This window comes from Vipera berus (assembly GCF_964194415.1).
Source record: "Vipera berus genome assembly, chromosome: 3".
Lineage (NCBI taxonomy): Eukaryota > Metazoa > Chordata > Lepidosauria > Squamata > Viperidae > Vipera > Vipera berus.
In genome coordinates this window covers 3,516,610-3,536,271 of record NC_138204.1, presented here as the reverse complement: position 1 = coordinate 3,536,271, position 19,662 = coordinate 3,516,610, and the positions used below count along the sequence as shown (strand labels likewise).

Sequence of the window (19,662 nt, the reverse complement as noted above, 5' to 3'; positions counted from 1 at the left end):
TTGGTGGGAATGTTCTTGATAGTAGCTTGATTAAGCTCTTGTTCACTGTTGGATTGTTTGGCTGAGTTCCTTGATTGTCCCACCTATGCTGACAAGGCAAGTCATGGGATATAAACAGAGAGCAAATCCCACTCCTTTCTAGCGCTGATGATGTTACCTAGTCGGGCAATGAAATGTCTGTCAGAACACAACCAAGCTCAGAAAATACCCAGGACCCCACAATCATCCTCCTCCTCCTCCTCCCTTCTAGCACTGATGATGTTACCTAGTCAGGCAATGAAATGTCAGACAACAACCAAGCTCAAAAAACACCAAGGACACCACAGTCCTCCTCCTCCTCCTCCTCCTCCTCCCTTCTAGCACTGATCATGTTACCTAGTCGGGCAATGAAATGTCTTTCAGAAAATAACCAAGCTCAGAAAACACCCAGGACTCCACAATAATAATCCTCCTCCTGCTCCTCCTCCTCCTCGCACACCCCACTCCCTTCTAGCAGTGATGTTACCTAGTTATTCATAATTCATAATTAGCAAAATTTAAGATACTTCTCTAACCTTCTATGCTACTACCCTCAAGAAAGAATTATGATCTTAATGGAAAAAAATTATCAGTTACGTTGCCATAGAAATTCTGATAAAGCTGCATTTTTTTTTATTTAAAAACAAGGGAGTTAATAGGCAATCCAAGAGTAGAATTAATCTCCAAAACCCCTCTGTTAACAGTCTGTTATTGCATTTAACACAGAGAAAGCCTGCAACGGCTTCTTATCTACCCCAAGCCACAATAATCGTTATCTCTGATCCATTCAGAGATCCCTCCGGGCTCAAAAGTGACAATAAAGGTTATTTTTTCTTATCGGTATATGTCAGGGGTAGGCAACCTTGGCTCTTTCATGACTGGTAGACTTCAACTCCCAGAATTCCTGAGCCAGCCATGCTGAGGAGAAAGGGAGAGGTTTCCAAGCTGAGCCATGCTGGCTCAGGAATTCTGGGAGTTGAAGTCCACAAGTCATGAAGGGGCCAAAGTTCCCCCATGCTGGCTCAGGAATTCTGGGAGTTGAAGTCCACGAGTCATAAAAGAGCCAAGGTTGCCTTCTTTTTTAAAAAAAAATGCACCTCTTTTTCAAATATTTTGCCTAGTTTTGTCCTGGTAATTTTTTTTAAAGTTTCTATTTTAATTTTTTGCGTAAAGTTTTAAAAGTTTTTTTTTTAAAAAAAGAAAGACATATAATAAAGGAATCCGAGAACTGAGGACTCGAAGGTTGCCCCAAATTGCCCGCCTTCCTTCTATGTTTTTAATCTCGCTAACACGCTACTGACTCCTCCGAGAATTGGTTTTTTCACACCCTGGACACCTACTAATGCATCGGTTGACTTCCTGGCCTCGCACCCCAAAGTAGCCCAGCGGGCAGGCGTGGACACAGGCCCCGTACTGTCGGATCCCGTCCCTCCAGATGAGCAGGAAGAGACGCTGCTGGCAGGAGACACAGCCGTTGTCTTCGGAGCACATAACACAACCTGTGCAGTTCTCAAACATGGCAGCACTCACTGCAAGAAGAACGGAAGAAGAGAGTTGGATGGAAGGGACCTTGCAGGCCTGCCAGTCAGGTGGAAAACCCGACCTTTTGGGTTTCTACAGAACAGGTTACAGAATAACAGAGTTGGAAGGTCATCTAGTCCAAACACACACACACACACACACACACACACACACACACACACACACTCGCCCGCTCAAGCAGGAAACCCTATACTATTTCAGACAAATGGCTCTTCTTAAAAACTTCCAGTGTTGGAGCATTCACAGCTTCTAGAGGCAAGTTGTTCCACTGGTTAATTGTTCTCACTGTCAGGAAGTTTCTCCTTAGTTCTAGGTTGCTTCTCTCCTTGACGAGTTTCCATCCATTGTTTCTTGTCCTGGCCTCTGGTATGTGGTGGGATTCAAATATGGGAACAACCAGTTCCCTGTGTAGATGCTGCTTCCAGAAGTCTGTTCTCGGCCTGGGCAACAAAAAATTAGCCGCTGGTTCCACTGAGGTGGTGCAAACTGGCTGAATCTCACCACTGCCTCTGGTGCTTTGAAAACAGAATAGAATAGAATAGAATAGAATAGAATAGAATAGAATAGAATAGAATAGAATAGAATAGAATAGAATAGAATAGAATAGAATAGAATAGAATAGAATAGAATAGAATAGAATAGAATAGAATAGAATAGAATAGAATAGAGCTGGAAGGGACCTTGGAGGTCTTCTAGTCCAGCCCCCTGCTCAAGCAGGAAACCCTATACCATTTCAGATAAGTGACTATCTTCTAGCCTCTTCTTAAAAACTTCCAGTGTTGGAGCATTCACCACGTCTGGAGGCAGGTGGTTCCACTGGTTAATTGTCCTCACTGTCAGGAAGTTTCTCCTTAGTTCTAGGTTGCTTCTCTCCTTGGTGAGTTTCCATCCGTTGCTTCTTGTCCTGCCTTCAGGTGCTTTGGAGAAGAGCTTGACTCCCTCTTCTTTGGGGCAGCCCCTGAGATATTGGAACAGTGCTATCCTGTCCCCCCTCGTCCTTCTCTTCGTTAAACTGGATGTACCCAATTCCTGCAACCGTTCCTTATATGTTTTGGCCTCCAGTCCCGTGATCATCTTTGTTGCTCTTCTCTGCACTCTTTCGAGGGTCTCAACATCTTTAGATGTTAAGTGATTTTTGCCCCATTTTGCAACTTTTCTTGCCCCAGCTGCTAAGTGAATCACTGCGGTTGTTAAGTCAGTAACACACAGTTCTTAAGGGACTCTGGGTTCCCCATTGCTCGCCAGAAGGTCGCAAAAGGGGGTCACGTGACCTCCCGGGGACGCCGCAACCGTCATAAATGTTAAGGAATTTATTGTGCAGGGTCTCCTTGTGCTACCAAAGAGTTGCACAGACAAGGAAGGGCACTGAGAGCAGTAAAAGTCACACACAGAAATACACTGAGTTCTAAAAGCAAAAAGTAGTTTACTTTTGAGGTGGTGTAAGAACAAAAATGCACAGTCAAAAAATAAACAGTCCAGGTCATAAACAATAGCAACAGTCCAAGCTACAAAGTCTTCTTACCGGTCCAGAGGTCAATACACAGTTCAGGTTTACAACAGTAGTAAACCAACAGCAGAGCAAAAACAGTAATAGTAGAGATCAGTGAATTCAGAGAGAGAGAGAAGCTACGTTCCTAGCTTCCTCTTATGGCCATGAGAACACTTACACACCCATTGGCCAATTAACAACTTAAAGCCATAGCATTATGGTTAATATATTTTCAACCCAACATTGTAGGCTAGCACCATATGCCTAACATTCTCCCCTTTGGGTAGAATAATATATAACTCTTACAATCTTATGCACATTCTTTCACAATTAGCATTGTGTTTCACAGCACTTTGTACCTTCGTAAAATGGTCTGCAATATTTACATCAGATGGACAATACTCTAACTGTATTAATTTATCTTTGACACATTGTCTGACATTTAAATAACGAAGATCAGTATGTTTAGATCTTGTTCTTACTGCAGCATTATTAGCCATCTTTATCGCAGCTTGATTGTCCTCATACACAATAAATGGATCATTTACATTTAAACCCATATCTAACAATAATTGTTTGTACACTAGCAGTTCTGTACATAACACTGATAGACATGAAAATTCAGCCTCCATTGTAGACAAGCTTATGTGTTTCTGTCTAAGACTTCAACTCCCTGTTCATTGCAGCTTTCCATGATGCCTGTTCCTTTTCAGGATACATCCTGATCTCATCATAGTTAGAAGGCTCTGAACTAACTTGACATATTACACTGGCTTCATAGCGATCAGGTGGATGTCTGATACGCGTTGAACGCCAAGGAATTACAGGGCTTTGAATTTCTGTCTCCTTTCCTTCCTCTGATTCATTTTTTATCTCCCCTATCTCCTCTTCATCTTTCATATTTACAGGAGATGTATTATCATTACTAGTTACGTTATCAGAGGAGTCCTCAAACACTAGAGGATCAGTATTAACAGTTACTTGCTCTAACCTATCCCAACCAACATGCTCAAGGAATTTTGCATTTGCACTGTTATATACATTAGTTGTGCCCCGTTCCCAGAAACGATAGGATCTGTGGTTAGCTTCGTAACCTACGAAGTATAATTGCCTAGCCCTATGTTGGCCTTTACTCCTGAGTTGTGCAGGAATGTGGACCCAAGCTGGGGTGCCAAACGTGTGCAGGTAATCAAGGTTTGGTCTTCTACCATGCCATATTGTATATGGTATTTTACCAGTAGAAGTATTAACAACTAAATTCAGAACATGGTTTGCACATTTTGCTGCCTCCCCCCACAGTCTATCTGTTAAGCCAGAATCTTGTAACATGGTTCTCATCATGGCTTGTAACGTTTGCCCACGTCTCTCAACAAATGCATTATGTTGAGGCCTATAAGGGGCTGAACGTTTATGCTCAATGCCAGCTGATTGTAGCATATCAACAAAACGCTTATTTGTAAATTCAGTACCATTATCAGTAATTATGCACTGAACCTTTCTCTTTGTTTTTCTCTCCACAAACTTCAGCCAGTTTGCAAATTGTTGGAAAGTGTCTGCCTTTGACTTAAGCAGATAACAAAAACCATAACGAGAGTAGTGGTCCAGGATACTTAAAATATAACATGACCCTCCTAAACTTGGTTTCATGGGTCCAATTAACTCAGCAAACACAACTTCCAAAGGAACAGTTGTTTTGAAGCTGTTTATCCTGTTTGCAGGAGTTGCCTTACTCTTTTCCTGATTACAGGCATTGCAATTTAAATACTTACTACATGGCTTCAGTTTAAGTCCCTCTACTAATTCCACTGTTTTACGTAGTGAGTTAAAGTTTACATGCCCTAACCGCCTATGCAATAAATGTATACACTCATCATGTGGCTTCTTGTTCTCACATATTGAGTTAGCTTTAACTGTACTAACCTGGTTACTTGTGAGAACGAATAAACCATTTTTCAAATTAGCAGTTACACAGGTTCCATTCCTCTCAATAGTGCATTGCTCCCCTCTGAATGTTACCACAAACCCAACTTTAACCAATTCCCTTACAGATAACAAGTTGAATCTTAGTTTAGGTATATATAACATAGGTAACTGTTCATCAATGCATGGACAATAGGAATTACCTTCACCAGAGGCCTTCATCCTCCAACCATTGGCCAGTGAAACATATTGGTTGCTGTTTTTCATATTAACAAACCTCTTTTTCACTTTAGTAATGCATTGTGAAGCCCCACTATCAACAACCCACAATTCATTATTTCTGGATGTTGATTCACCAGAAATAGCCAAACCAATGCCCTTCTTAGCCTTCCCACTGCTATTCACATTCTGTTTTTTACCCTTTCTACAGAATTTGGCTATATGCCCTCTAGCCCCACAAGAATAACATTTCTTGACGTTGTAAGCAGTGGTGAATTGCTGCTTCTCTCGTGGCTGTGTCTCTCTCAGCTGGTCTCTGTCACGCCTCCTTCTGGACTCTTCCAGCAGTCTCCCAGTAATGTTAGTCAATGTCAGTTCCTCTCTGGTCAGGACTTCCAAAGAAGAAACATACCCATCATAACTCTCATCCAAAGATGACAGAATAATGTAGACCTGATGCAACTCTGAAAAAATCAGCTCCTTTTCATGAAGCTCTTGAAAAGTTGCCTTCATGTAATTTAAATGGGTCAGCATATCTCCATTCTTCTGCAGACGAGCCCTAAACAGCTTACGTGTAAGGTGTATATGTGCACCCACACTGTCACGAACATAAAGCCTTCGCAAAACATCCCAACACCTAGCAGCAGACTCCTCACCACGAATATGGACAAGCTGCTGGTCATTCAGTGTTAGTCCAATAATGCAAAGAGCTTTCTCATTGCTACGTTTAAAGTCGTCTAACTTCTTTGCATCCTCTTCGTCATCTGGATTCCAAGCAGTAGTATCTGGTGGGTTATTTACAACAGCCCATAGTCCTTCCTTGCGCAAAAGCAAGCAGCATTTTGTGGACCAGGAAACATAGTTTGTCCCATCCAACCGGGTTATCCAGGAGATGCCTGACAACAGTTCCTGTGCCATTTTACACCAAATACAAACTCAGCTAGGAATACTGTGTGTACTAACTCTCAGTACAGGCCTGGGCCCATAACCAGTGTTATGGAATTTGTTTGTGCAGGGTCTCCTTGTGCTACCAAAGAGTTGCACAGACAAGGAAGGGCACTGAGAGCAGTAAAAGTCACACACAGAAATACACTGAGTTCTAAAAGCAAAAAGTAGTTTACTTTTGAGGTGGTGTAAGAACAAAAATGCACAGTCAAAAAATAAACAGTCCAGGTCATAAACAATAGCAACAGTCCAAGCTACAAAGTCTTCTTACCGGTCCAGAGGTCAATACACAGTTCAGGTTTACAACAGTAGTAAACCAACAGCAGAGCAAAAACAGTAATAGTAGAGATCAGTGAATTCAGAGAGAGAGAGAAGCTACGTTCCTAGCTTCCTCTTATGGCCATGAGAACACTTACACACCCATTGGCCAATTAACAACTTAAAGCCATAGCATTATGGTTAATATATTTTCAACCCAACATTGTAGGCTAGCACCATATGCCTAACAATAAATACGGGTCAGTTGCCAAGCGCCTGAATTTTGATCACACGACCCGGGGGTGGGTGTAAATGTTGCTGCTGCAATGGTCATTAAGTGTGAAAAACGGGTCACGAGTCCCTTTTTTCGGTTGCTCAGGGGCCGTTCGAAGTTACAATGAACACCCACACATCACACACACACACAAACACTGTTGCTTACAATTGTGGTCATAAGCCCGAGGTCTACCTGCGTATATTTTTAGTCTTGAGTTGTTTGTAAAGAATATCCATCCGAAAAGCGGGAAAAGAAATGGGGGTGCACCTTTGTGGTCTACGAAAAATAAAATATGTCAATTGCGAAAGAAAGAAAGAAAGAAAGAAAGAAAGAAAGAAAGAAAGAAAGAAAGAAAGAAAGAAAGAAAGAAAGAAAGAAAGAAAGGAAGGAAGGAAGGAAGGAAGGAAGGAAGGAAGGAAGGAAGGAAGGAAGGAAGGAAGGAAGGAAGAAAGAAAGAAAGAAAGAAAGAAAGAAAGAAAGAAAGAAAGAAAGAGGAAGGAAGGAAGGAAGGAAGGAAGGAAGGAAGGAAGGAAGGAAGGAAGGAAGGAAGGAAGGAAGGAAGGAAGAAAGAGAAAGAAAGAAAGAAAGAAAGAAAGAAAGAAAGAAAGAAAGAAAGAAAGAAAGAAAGAAAGAAAGAAAGAAAGAAAGAAAGAAAGCCCAAAGCTTGCACGACAGCAATTACACATTTTCCAGGCGTCTTGTTTTTGATATATGCAACATTAGGCAGAGAAATTAGACAGAAGAAAAATAATGTGCGGTGCATGTGTGGAACTCATAAAAGACCAGATTTCCACTGCTTTTCTGGCAGCGGTGGCGAGTTTGTGACCCAGAGATTAAGGCTAAGAGGCCGCAGGTATCGGGAGCCAAATTAAGAGCCGGCCCCCTTATTTCACCATGCAGAAAATTCTGGTTCCCCCCCCGATCTCTATTCTTTATTTTTTTGTTTTTTAATTTGGGGTGGAGATATTTAATTTGGAACAAAACAGTCTACAGACGATGCAGACCACAAGAAATGGGAAAAAAAATATATTTAGATCTGGGTTTGGGTTTTTTTGTTTTCAATGTTGGCAACTTTAAAATGGACGGACTACCTCTCCCATAGCTGGCTGGGGAATTCTGGGAGTTGAAGTCCACCCATCTGAAGTTGCCAAGCTTGAGAAATACTGATTTACAACGGTGTCTTTCAGGTCTGGCAACTTGGAGATGGGTGGACTACATTTCCCAGCATACTGAACTGGGGAGTTCTGGGAATTGAAGTTCATATAGTTGCTAAGACTCTCTGTGGAATTCTGGGAGTTGAAGTCCACACAGTTGCTAAGATTCCCTGAGGAATTCTGGGAGTTGAAGTTCACACAGTTGCTAAGATTCCCTGAGGAATTCTGGGAGTTGAAGTCCACACATCTTATAGTCGCTAAGGCTGGCTGGGGAATTCTGGGAATCGAAGTCCACCCACCTCTCTGGAATGCCGTTCCGGATTTTGAGGTCCCATCTTTCCTCGCTGCCAAGCTGAGTACAGTCTATTTTGCAGGGGGAATTCAAAGGAATAACCTTGGAATGTTTCCTTGGAAAACCGAACCACGGCTAGTTCTTTGCAAAACCCATTGTCCTAATTGAACAGTGGGGTGTTTTCCCTAGAATTGCCCTATGGAAAACGGAGGTGGGGGTGGTGTGTTCATACGAAAAGGAGGGGGTACGATAAGGTGACAAGGCGCCACTTGGTATTACATTGTCTGTTCAAAAGTAAATAGCCCGTGTTCACAATTAGCTTCCTCCGAGTGGTTTAAACCAGATTTTAACCAAAGTGCAATCAACAGGATCTTCGCCCAATTAGAAAAGCAACTGGTTTTTCACTCCCTACCCATTACTCCAAGACTTTTTGGTGCCTGAAGCTTTCGCCCTCACGGGGTGGTTAAAAATAATAATAATAATAAAAGTCAATTTTGCAGCCCTTGAAGCGATGTCTCAACAAGCGTTGCCTCTGGCAAACCTTACATTCTAGTTGCTCAAAATGCTCCTGGGGTTGCATCAAGTCAGCCTTTCAAGGTTTTCGAATGGGTAAATAATTCTTGGCTTGTTCTGCTCTTTCTGAGTCATGTTTGCAACCTCTCTGGTTTCCCCCCACCCAATCAGAATAGAGCTGGAAGGGACCTTGAAGGTCTTCTAGTCTGCTCAAGCAGCAGAAACTATCTCATTTCAGACAAATGGCTGCCCGGTGTCTTCTTAAAAACCTCCAGTGATGAAGCACTTCTGGTGGCAAGCCGTTCCACGGGTTAATTGTTCTCACTGTTAGGAAGTTTCTCCTTAATTCCAGGTTGCTTATCTCCTTGATTAGTTTCCATCCGTTGTTTCTTCTCCTGCCCTCTGGTGCTTTGGAGAATAAATTGACCCCCTCTTCTTTGGGGCAGCCCCTCAAATATTGTAAGACTGCTATCATGTCACCCCTCATCCTTCTCTTCATTAAACTAAACGTAGCCAATTCCAGCAACCGTTCCTGATATGTTTTAGCCTCCAGGCCTTTAATCCTCCTAGTTGCTCTTCTCTGCAATTTTTTCCCAAAGTCTCAACATCTTTTTTGTCATGTGGTGACCAAAAGTGGATGCCGTATTCCAGGTGTTTTCCAAAATTGCACCAATGGAATTCAGTAGGGTCTGCACATATAGAATGACAGGATAACAGAATTGGAAGGGACCTTGGAGGCCTTCTAGTCCAACCCCCTTCCCGAGCAGGCGACCCTGTGCCATTTTAGACAAAAGGTTGTTCAGTCTCTTCTTTTTTTAAAAAAAAATATATATTCTCCAAAGCACCTGAAGGCAGGACAAGAAGTAACAGATGGAAACCAATCAAGGAGAGAAGCAACCTGGAACTAAGGAGAAATTTCCTGACAGTGAGAACAATTAACCAGTGGAACTACCTGCCTCCAGAAGTGGTGGGTGCTCCATCACTAGAGGCGTTTAAGAAGAGACTGGATAGCCACTTGTCTGAATAGGGTTTCCTGCCTGAGCAGGGGGTTGGACTAGATGACCTCTGAGGTCCCTCCCAGAGCTATGAGTCTATGTTCTACCTAACCCACAAAAAACAGGCCACAGAAGTCCAGCTACGTCAGCTGTTGATGCATGGATGCTCAAGGCTCAACCGATCAAGCCCAGATATGGCTTTAAAAACCCCTGGTAAGGCCACACCTAGAATTCTGCAGCCAATTTTGGTCACCATATCACAAAAAAGACGTTGAGAGTTTGGAAAAAATTCAGAGAAGAGCAACTAAGATGATCCAAGGCCTGGAGACTAAAACAAATGAAGAACGGCTGCGGGACTTGGGTTTGGCTAGTCTAAAGAAAAGAAGAAATAGGGGAGACATGATAGCAGAGTTCCAGTATCTGGGGGGCTGCCACAAAGAAGAGGAGGGGACAATGTTGTTCACCAGAGCACCAGAGAGAAGGACGAGAAACAATGTTTGGAAACTGACCAAAGAGAGAAGCAACCTGGAATTAAGGAGAAACTTCCTAACAGTGAGGACAATAAACCAGTGGAACAGCTTGCCACCAGAAATCGTGGGCGCTCCATCACTGGAGGTTTTTAAGAAGAGGCTAGAGACAGTCACTTGTCTGAGTTGGTATAGGTTCTCCTGCTTGAGCAGGGGGCTGGACTAGAAGACCTCAAGGGCGCCTTCCAGCTCTATTCTATTCTAATATTCTAATGGCTTCACTAATGTCCCATCTTAAAACAGTCTTGCTCCCTCTTCTGCAGTGACCCAACATTCCCAGGGAATGCTAGAAAAACCCCAATATTTGTATTCATACATCCAGTAAAGTTATGATTTATAGAATCATAGCTTCTTGGTGAAATTCCAAGGACAAGAAGCAACGGATAGAAACTAATCAAGGAGAGAAGCAACCTGGAACTAAGGAGAAACTTCGTGACAGTCAGAACAATTAACCAGTGGAACAACCTGCCTCCAGAAGCTGCGAATGCTCCAACACTGGAAGTTTTTCAGAAGAGACTGGAGGGCCATTTGTCTGAAATGGGATAGGGTTTCCTGCCTGACTAGGGGGCTGGACTAGAAGACCTCCAAGGATCCTTCCAACTCTGTTATTCTGTTACAAGACAATTCAGCTGGTCTTCTAGGAGGATGGGAACATCTGCTGCACATCTGCTGGAGACTATGAGGCATGGACATCTGGTACAATCTGTACATTGTAACAGTGTCGTGGCAATGTCATGAAGAATGCTATGTGATCACGGCTTGTGCTGTGCAGCTTCCAGCAACAACTTTAACAGACCAACAGAATAACAGAGTTTGAAGGGACCTTGGAGGTCTTCTAGTCCAACCCTCTGCTCAAGGCAGCAGAACTTACATCGTCCCAGGCAAACGGATGTCCAGTCTTTTCAGCCACAACTTCTGGAAGCCAACTTTTCCACTGATTAATTGTTCAGGAAATTCCTCCTTAGTTCCAGGTTGCTTCTCTCCTTGATGAGTTTCCATCCGTTGCTTGTTGTTCTGCCTTCTGGTGCTTCAGAGAATAGCTTGACTCCCTCTTCTTTGGGGCAGCCCCTGAGATACTGGAAGACTGCTATCATGTCCCCCCTCGTCCTTCTCTTCATTAAACTAAAGGTAAAGGTTCCCCCGCACACGCATGCTAGTCGTTTCTGACTCTAGGGGACGGTGCTTATCTGCCTTTCAAAGCCGAAGAGCCAGCGCTTGTCCGAGGACGTCTCCGTGGTCATGTGGCCGGCATGACTAGACGCCAAAGGCGCACGGAACGCTGTTACCTTCCCAGCCTCGTTAAGGGCCACCCAATGCTTCTTTCCCACTGGGCCTGGGAGGAAGGCATCCGAATCGGAACTTGGTTCTTTCGGAAAAGGGAGAGGCTGTTTGAATGGCAGGAGGATACGCAGGTCAAAGGAGTCAAGAAGGTGGGCAAGAGGCCTGCAAGCAATGTGACTTAAGCCGGGTGTTTAACTCGTAGTCACCTGTTTTGATTGCTGGTCGTATGCACCATTTTGTAATTTCTTCTCTTTTGGAGGGGGGGGAATCTAAAGGTTAAAGGTAAAGGTTCCCCCGCACACGCGTGCTAGTCGTTTCCGACTCTAGGGGCCGGTGCTCATCTCCGTTTCAAAGCCGAAGAGCCAGCGCTTGTCCGAGGACGTCTCCGTGGTCATGTGGCCGGCATGACTAGACGCCAAAGGCGCACGGAACGCTGTTACCTTCCCACCGGAGTGGTCCCTATTTTTCTACTTGCATTTTTACGTGCTTTCGAACTGCTAGGTTGGCAGAAGCTGGGACGAGTAACAGGCGCTCACTCTGCTACACAGCACCCGGGATTCAACCCGCCAAACTGCCGACCTTCTGATCGACAAGCTCAGCGTCCTAACCCACTGAGCCACCATGTCCCTTTCATTAAACTAGACGTACCCAATTCCCTGGAAAGGAAAGGAAAGGAACTGACTGCTCTTTAGAAGGCCAGATCCTGAAGCTAAAACTCAAATACTTTGGCCACCTAATGAGAAGGAAGGACTCACTGGAGAAGAGCCCCATGCTGGGAAAGATGGAGGGCAAGAGAAGAAGGGGACGACAGAGAATGAGGCGGCTGGATGGAGTCACTGAAGCAGAAGGCGTGAGCTTAAAGGGACTCCAGAAGATGGTAGAAGACAGGAAGGCCTGGAGGAACGTTGTCCATAGGGTCACGATGGGTCGGACACGACTTTGCAGCTAACAACAACAACAACCCAATTCCCGCAACCGTTCCTTCTATGTTTTAGCCTCCAGTCCCCTGATCCTCTCTGTTGCTCTTCTCTGCACTCTTTCTAGAGTCTCAACATTTTTTTTTCTATTGTGGTGACCAAAACTGGACGTAGGATTCCAAATGTGGTCTTACCAAGTGCGGGAAGGGCCTGTCCATAACTGCTGAATGTCCATTAAGGGCAAAAGGGTGTCAAGCGGTTAACTTCATGTGTGCATTGACATTATCGTGCAAATAATATGAGCCACCATGGACGCTGTGAAATTAAAGCAAAATTAATGTAAGGATAATGTCTTGTCTGGATTATTTCGGTTTTAGTGGACTTGTCTGTCATTCCAGGCAGATGTTGGGACAGACAGCCTGCCACACTTAAAGTCCTATAGGAGGGTCTGTTAAATTGAGATTTCACTGTAATGAATTTCATTCCTTCCTTTCCATTCTCCTCTCCTTCCCCGTCTCTTCCCTATCTCTCCAATTCCTTTCCTTTCTGTCTCTTTCCTTTCCTTTCCTTTCCTTTCCTTTCCTTTCCTTTCCTTTCCTTTCCTTTCCTTTCCTTTCCTTTCCTGTCGTGTCCTGTCCTGTCCTGTCTGTTCCTTCCCTTCCCTTCCCTTCCCTTTCTGTCTCTTTCCTTTCCTTTCCTTTCCTTTCCTTTCCTTTCCTTTCCTTTCCTTTCCTTTCCTTTCCTTTCCTTTCCTTTCCTGTCCTTTCCTGTCCTGTCCTGTCTGTTCCTTCCCTTCCCTTCCCTTTCCTTTCTGTCTCTTTCCTTTCCCATCTCTTTCCTTTCCTTCCCTTTCCTTTCTCGTCTCCTTCCTTCTCTTTCTTTTGCTTCCCTTCCCTCTACTTTCACTTTCACTTTTAATCTTCCTGTTCTGAAGTTCCCGAAGTAGGGGGAAGGGCAGGTCTGTTATTTCTGAATGTCCGTTAAATGCAAAACCTTATGTCACGGCATTAACTTCATTGCTGTTATTGACAGTATTACGCAACAAGAATGGTTCAAGAAGCATGGTCAAGAAAGGCAAGATGGTGTCCATGCCTTCGAAGTCCAACCCGGGAGCTTCAGCAGCTGTAGCCTCCATCCTGACTGTTTTGACACACGTGCACAACCTCAGACACATGGCTATGGAGGGGTGACGTTAATGGTCCCCAGAACATGATTCTTCTGCTCAGAAAAACAAAAGTCTCGGGTCCCTAATCTCCACCAATTATGACTTTTGATCCTTCCTATGCAGATTTAACTTATATGCAGAGCACATCATGAGAAAGGCAGGGCTAGATGAATCAAAAGTTGGAATTAAGATTGCCGGAAGAAATATCAACAACCTAAGATATGCAGATGACACCACTCTAATGGCAGAAAGTGAAGAGGAACTAAAGAGCCTCTTGTTGCGAGTGAAGAAGGAGAGTGCAAAACTTGGGTTGAAACTTAACATTAAGAAAACCAAGATCATGGCATCCGGCCCTCTCAATTCCTGGCAAATAGATGGGAAAGAAATGGAGGTAGTGACAGATTTTATTTTCCTGGGCTCCAAGATCACTGCAGATGGGGACTGCAGCCAAGAAATTAAAAGACGCTTGCTCCTGGGGAGGAAAGCCATGGCAAATCTAGACAGCACACTAAAAAGCAGAGACATCACCCTGCCAACAAAAGTGTGTATAGTCAAGGCTATGGTCTTCCCAGTTGCAATGTATGGCAGTGAAAGTTGGACCATAAGAAAGGCTGAGCGCCAAAGAATTGAGGCCTTTGAACTATGGTGCTAGAGAAGACTCCTGCGAGTCCCTTGGACTGCAAGGCGATCAAACAGGTCGGTCCTAGAGGAGATCCACCCTGACTGCACTTTAGAAGGCCAGATCCTGAAGCGGAAACTCAAATCCTTTGGCCACCTAAGGAGAAGGAAGGACTCACTGGAGAAGAGCCTAATGCTGGGAAAGATGGAGGGCAATAGAAGAAGGGGACGACAGAGAATGAGGTGGCTGGATGGAGTCACTGAAGCAGAAGGCGTGAGCTTAAATGGACTCCAGAAGATGGTAGAGGACAGGAAAGCCTGGAGGAACGTTGTCCATAGGGTCGCGATGGGTCGGACACGACTTCGCAACTAAGAACAACATGCAGATTCTGTTGTAGTTAAGCTGCGGATCTTGGGTTTGGTGAGTCTAAAGAAAAGAAGAAATAGGGGAGACACGATAGTAGTTTTCCAGTATTTGAGGGGCTGCCACAAAGAAGACGGGGGGGGGGGGTCAAGCTACTCTCCAAAGCACCAGAAGGCAGGACGTGAAACAACGGTTGGACACTGATCAAAGAGAGAAGCAACCTGGAATTAAGGAGAAACTTCCTGACTGTGAGGACAATTAACCAGTGGAACAGCTTGCCACCAGAAATCGTGGGCGCTCCATCACTGGAGATTTTTAAGGAGAGACTGGACAGCCACTTATCTGAGATGGTAGAGGTTCTCCTGCTTGAGCAGGGGGCTGGACTAGAAGACCTCCAAGGTCCCTTCCAGCTCTATTCTATATTCCAATATCTATTCTATTCTATTCTACAATCTGTCTATTGTATTCTATTCCATCCCATTCTATTATTCTCTTCTCTTCTCTTCTCTTCTCTTCTCTTCTCTTCTCTTCTCTTCTCTTCTCTTCTCTTCTCTTCTCTTCTCTTCTCTATTCTATTCTATTCTATTCTATTCTATTCTATTCTATTCTATTCTATTCTATTCTATTCTATTCTATTCTATTCTCCTTTCTCACCTATTCTCCTTTCTCCTTTCTCACCTATTCTCTCTTCTCTTCTCTTCTTTTCCATCCCATTCTATTATTCTCTTCTCTTCTCTTATCCTCTTTTCTCCCATCCCATCCCATCCCATCCCATCCCATCCCATCCCATCCTATCCTATCCTATTCTATTCTATTCTATTCTATTCTATTCTATTCTATTCTATTCTATTCTATTCTATTCTATTCTATTCTATTCTATTCTATTCTATTCTATTCTATTCTATTCTATTCTGTGGCGTAGCGTGGGGGGTGCACCGGGCGCAACATCTGGGGGGGCGCGCTCGCACTGAGCTGCTCAGGGAGCCCCAAGGGCTGCACAGAGTCGGCTTGGCTCCGCTCTCGAGCTGCTCTTTCTTGCAAAGCGAAACGAGTCCGGCAGGTGAGATGGGCGGCCACATAAACTGAATAAAATAAATAGAAGCGCCCAACTCTCCGCCCAGGCTCAGGCCAACCGCAAGCGCCCCGCAGGCGCCCCGGCAGGCTTGGCCGAGCGAAGACGGACCCGCCGGCCGGCTGGCCTAGCTTCGTGCGCATGCGTGGCTTTATTTAGCGGGGCTCACGTGCGAGCTTGAATGCAGCGGCTCTTGCAGTTCGGAGCCCTGCCCAGCCGCCCTCGAGAGGGACCCGGAAGCATCCCGCATGCGCACGACTCTTCTTGGAAAGTCTACGCCACTGCGGGGCGCGTCTTTTCGGCGGTGCCATGACGTCACCGGGTTAGGGGGCGCAAATTGCCCCGGGTGCTGACAACCCACGCTACGCCACTGATTCTATTCTATTCTATTCTGTTCTGTTCTGTTCTGTTCTGTTCTGTTCCGTTCCGTTCCATTCCATTCTATTCTATTCCACAATCTTTCTATTCTATTCTATTCTATTCTATTCTATTCTATTCTATTCTATTCTATTCTATTCTATTCTATTCTATTCTATTCTATTCTGGGTTCAAAGCTTGTGGAGTCCTGCTGAAATGTCCCCTAAGCCCGAGGTCCACAATCTTTCTGGCACCAGCCACCAATTCCATGGAAGACAATTCTTCCCCAGACTGGGGGGGGGGGGAAAGGTTGTGCACAAGCTAGATCCCGCACATGCTCAGATGAAGCTTTGCTCGCTCACCCACTCCTTGCATAGCCCAGTTCTTAACAGGCCTTGGACCGGTACCAGTCACAGCCTGGGTGCTGCGGACCCCTGCTCTAAGCAATTACCCAAGGACCTCTGGACAAAAAAACAAGTTGGAGCCAAATATCTGGACAATATAAATTAGGGATGTGGTGGTTTATGGGTGGCAGTAGGGAATTGCATGATATGTTAAAAATCAATCAATCAGAATAAAACTGGAAGGGACCTTGGAGGTCTAGTCCAACCCCCTGCTAAGGCAGGAAACCCTATAGCATTTCAGGCAAATGGCTGCCCAGTCTCCTCTTAAAAACTTCCAGTGTTGGAGCATTCACAGCTTCTGGAGGCAGGTTGTTCCACTGGTTAATTGTCCTCACTGTCAGGAAGTTTCTCCTTAATTCCAGGTTGCTTCTCTCTTTGATCAGTTTCCATCCATTGCTTCTTGTCTTGGTTTCTGATGCTTTGGAAAATAATTTGACTCCCTCTTCTTTATGGCAGCCCCTCAAGTGTAATTTATTTATTTTATATTTATAAAATGCAAATTATATAATTTATACTTATTTTATATTTATCATTGTAAATGGATCAAAATATAAAGTGCCAATTTCCATGGAGTAGAAGACCTTCTTCCAACCCTATTGTTCTATATTCTCTGATCTATAATTTTGTCCTTCTAGGTCAAGGTTTCTCAACCTTAAGAACTTTAATTAACCAGTGGAACCACCTGCCTCCAGAAGCGGTGAATGCTCCAACACTGGAAGTTTTTAAGAAGGGACTGGACAGCCATTTGTCTGAAATGGTATAGGGTTTCCTGCCTGAGCAGGGGGTTGGACTAGATGACCTCCAGGGTCTATTCTATTCTATTCTATTCTATTCTATTCTATTCTATTCTATTCTATTCTATTCTATTCTATTCTATTCTTTTCTATTCTATTCTATTCTATTCTATTCTATTCTATTCTATTCTACTCTACTCTACTCTACTCTACTCCATTCCATATTCTATTCTATTCTATTCTATTCTATTCTATTCTATTCTATTCTATTCTATTCTATTCTATTCTATTCTATTCTATTCTATTCTATTCTATTCTATTCTATTCTATTCTTATTTGGGTTGACTTGAGTTCCCAGAATTTGTAGACCTGCCTTGTGCTACAATTTCACTCCATCAACGGTGGGCTTTCTCTCTTTTTAAAAAAACAACAACAGTAACAATAAACTTTGTGTTTTTCTAGGCGATACGCTTTCTCTGTTTGCACAGGCGTGAATTTTTCTTGTTGAGTTATGTTTTGTAAAATTCCCCACAATACGCAATTTTGTACTTCAACAAAGTTGGCGGTCAGTTCCCCCATTCGATCCAGGATTGTGGTCTTTGGGTTTCGTTTCGTTTTTGTTTTTTTTGTTTTTCCCCTGCAGACAATTTTTCCAGCTGTGAAATCATTCCAGATTTTTCATGCCGGGCACCATAAATTTGTATGTCCGCTGGTGTCACAAAAGTTTCCATTTTCGGCGGCTACGTTGTGAAGTTTGACAAGAAACTGGTGACAGATTTCCCCTTGTAGACAGGATTTAAACCACTAGCAAATTACACGACCGTTAATTTGAACTAACTCAGTATTTCTCAAATTTGGCAACTTTTAAGACATGTGGACTTCACTTCCCAGAATTCCCCAGCCATATTTATTATTATTATTATTATTATTATTATTATTATTATTATTATTATTATTATTATTATTATTATTATTATTATTATTATTATTATTATTATTTATTATTGTTGTTTTGTTGTTGTTGTTGTTATTATTATTATTATTATTATTATTATTATTATTATTATTATTATTTTCTGTAGCTGCGTCCAGTGGGTGGGGCAGATCAAACTTGGCAAGGTGGTGGGTGGGGCCTGATAAGGCAAGCCCCACCCCTTTGGCACATACAACAGAAACATTGCCACCATGGTACGCCCCCATGGACACCATCTTGACTTTTCTGCCTCCCCTTGCCAACCCAGAGAAATAAAGAAGAAATAGGGGAGACATGATAGCAGCGTTCCAGTATTTGAGGGGCTGCCACAAAGAAGAGGGGGGTCAAATTATTCTCCAAAGCACCAGAGGGAAGGATGAGAAACAATGGTTGGAAACCGATCAAAGACAGAAGCAACCTGGAAATTAAGGAGAAACTTCCTGACAGGGAGGACAATTAACCAGTGGAACAGCTTGCCACCAGAAATTGTGGGTGCTCCATCACTGGATGTTTTTAAGAAGAGACTGGACAGTCACTTGTCTGAGATGGTCTAGGTTCTCCTGCCTGAGCATGGGGCTGGACTAGAAGACCTCTAAGGTCCCTTTCAGCTCTATTCGATTCTAAATTCAGGGCTATGCCTACTCTGAAAAAAAAATTGCTTCGGTGTAGGTAGTCCTCAACTATCGTTCGCTTAGTGATCATGTGATCAAAATTTAGATGCTTGCCGACAGGCTCATACTTATGACCGTGGCGGTCTCCCAGGGAATCACGTGATCCCCTTTTGCGTCCTTCTGACAAGCGAAACCAACGTGGGAAAGCCAGAGTTCCTTAACAACCGTGTTGCTAACTGATCAACTGTTAGGCGTCTCACTTAACAACTCTGTCCAGCAAGCTGGTAAAATGGGGGACACAATTCACTCAAGAAATGTCTCACTTAGCAACAAAAATTTGGGGGGCTCAATTCTGCTCGTCAGTTGAGGACGACCTGTACGTAGTGCAGAGTAGATCCCGGAAAAAAAGAAAAGGGGATCTTGTTGCTTTAAGAAGGGTCTTTGCTATAATGAATGGATTCCTAAATGCATTAGGGCACGGGTCCTCAACCTTGGCCACTTTAAGACTTGTGGACTTCAACTCCCAGCAAAGCTGGCTGAGGAATTCTGGGAGTTGAAGTCCACAAGTCTTAAAGTGGCCAAGGCAGCCAGCTTTGCTGGCTGAGGAATTCTGGGAGTTGAAGTCCACAAGTCTTAAAGTGGCCAAGGCAGCCAGCTTTGCTGGCTGAGGAATTCTGGGAGTTGAAGTCCACAAGTCTTAAAGTGGCCAAGGCAGCCAGCTTTGCTGGCTGAGGAATTCTGGGAGTTGAAGTCCACAAGTCTTAAAGTGGCCAAGGCAGCCAGCTTTGCTGGCTGAGGAATTCTGGGAGTTAAAGTCCACAAGTCTTAAAGTGGCCAAGGCAGCCAGCTTTGCTGGCTGAGGAATTCTGGGAGTTGAAGTCCACAAGTCTTAAAGTGGCCAAGGCAGCCAGCTTTGCTGGCTGAGGAATTCTGGGAGTTAAAGTCCACAAGACTTAAAGTGGCCAAGGCAGCCAGCTTTGCTGGCTGAGGAATTCTGGGAGTTGAAGTCTACAAGTC

General features: G+C 43.9%; 1 protein-coding gene across 1 annotated transcript in view; it reads right to left on the bottom strand.

Moving 5' to 3' along the window:
- The window catches only part of RSPO4 (R-spondin 4), a gene marked incomplete at both ends in the record, with an annotated part of 40,050 nt that overhangs the window by 4,888 nt on the left and 15,500 nt on the right, over positions 1–19,662 (bottom strand). Inside the window, one exon of the mRNA XM_081323633.1 lies at positions 1,359–1,547. Within this exon, the coding sequence (XP_081179759.1) occupies positions 1,359–1,547 (189 nt within the window). The remainder of the gene's footprint in view (positions 1–1,358; positions 1,548–19,662) is intronic.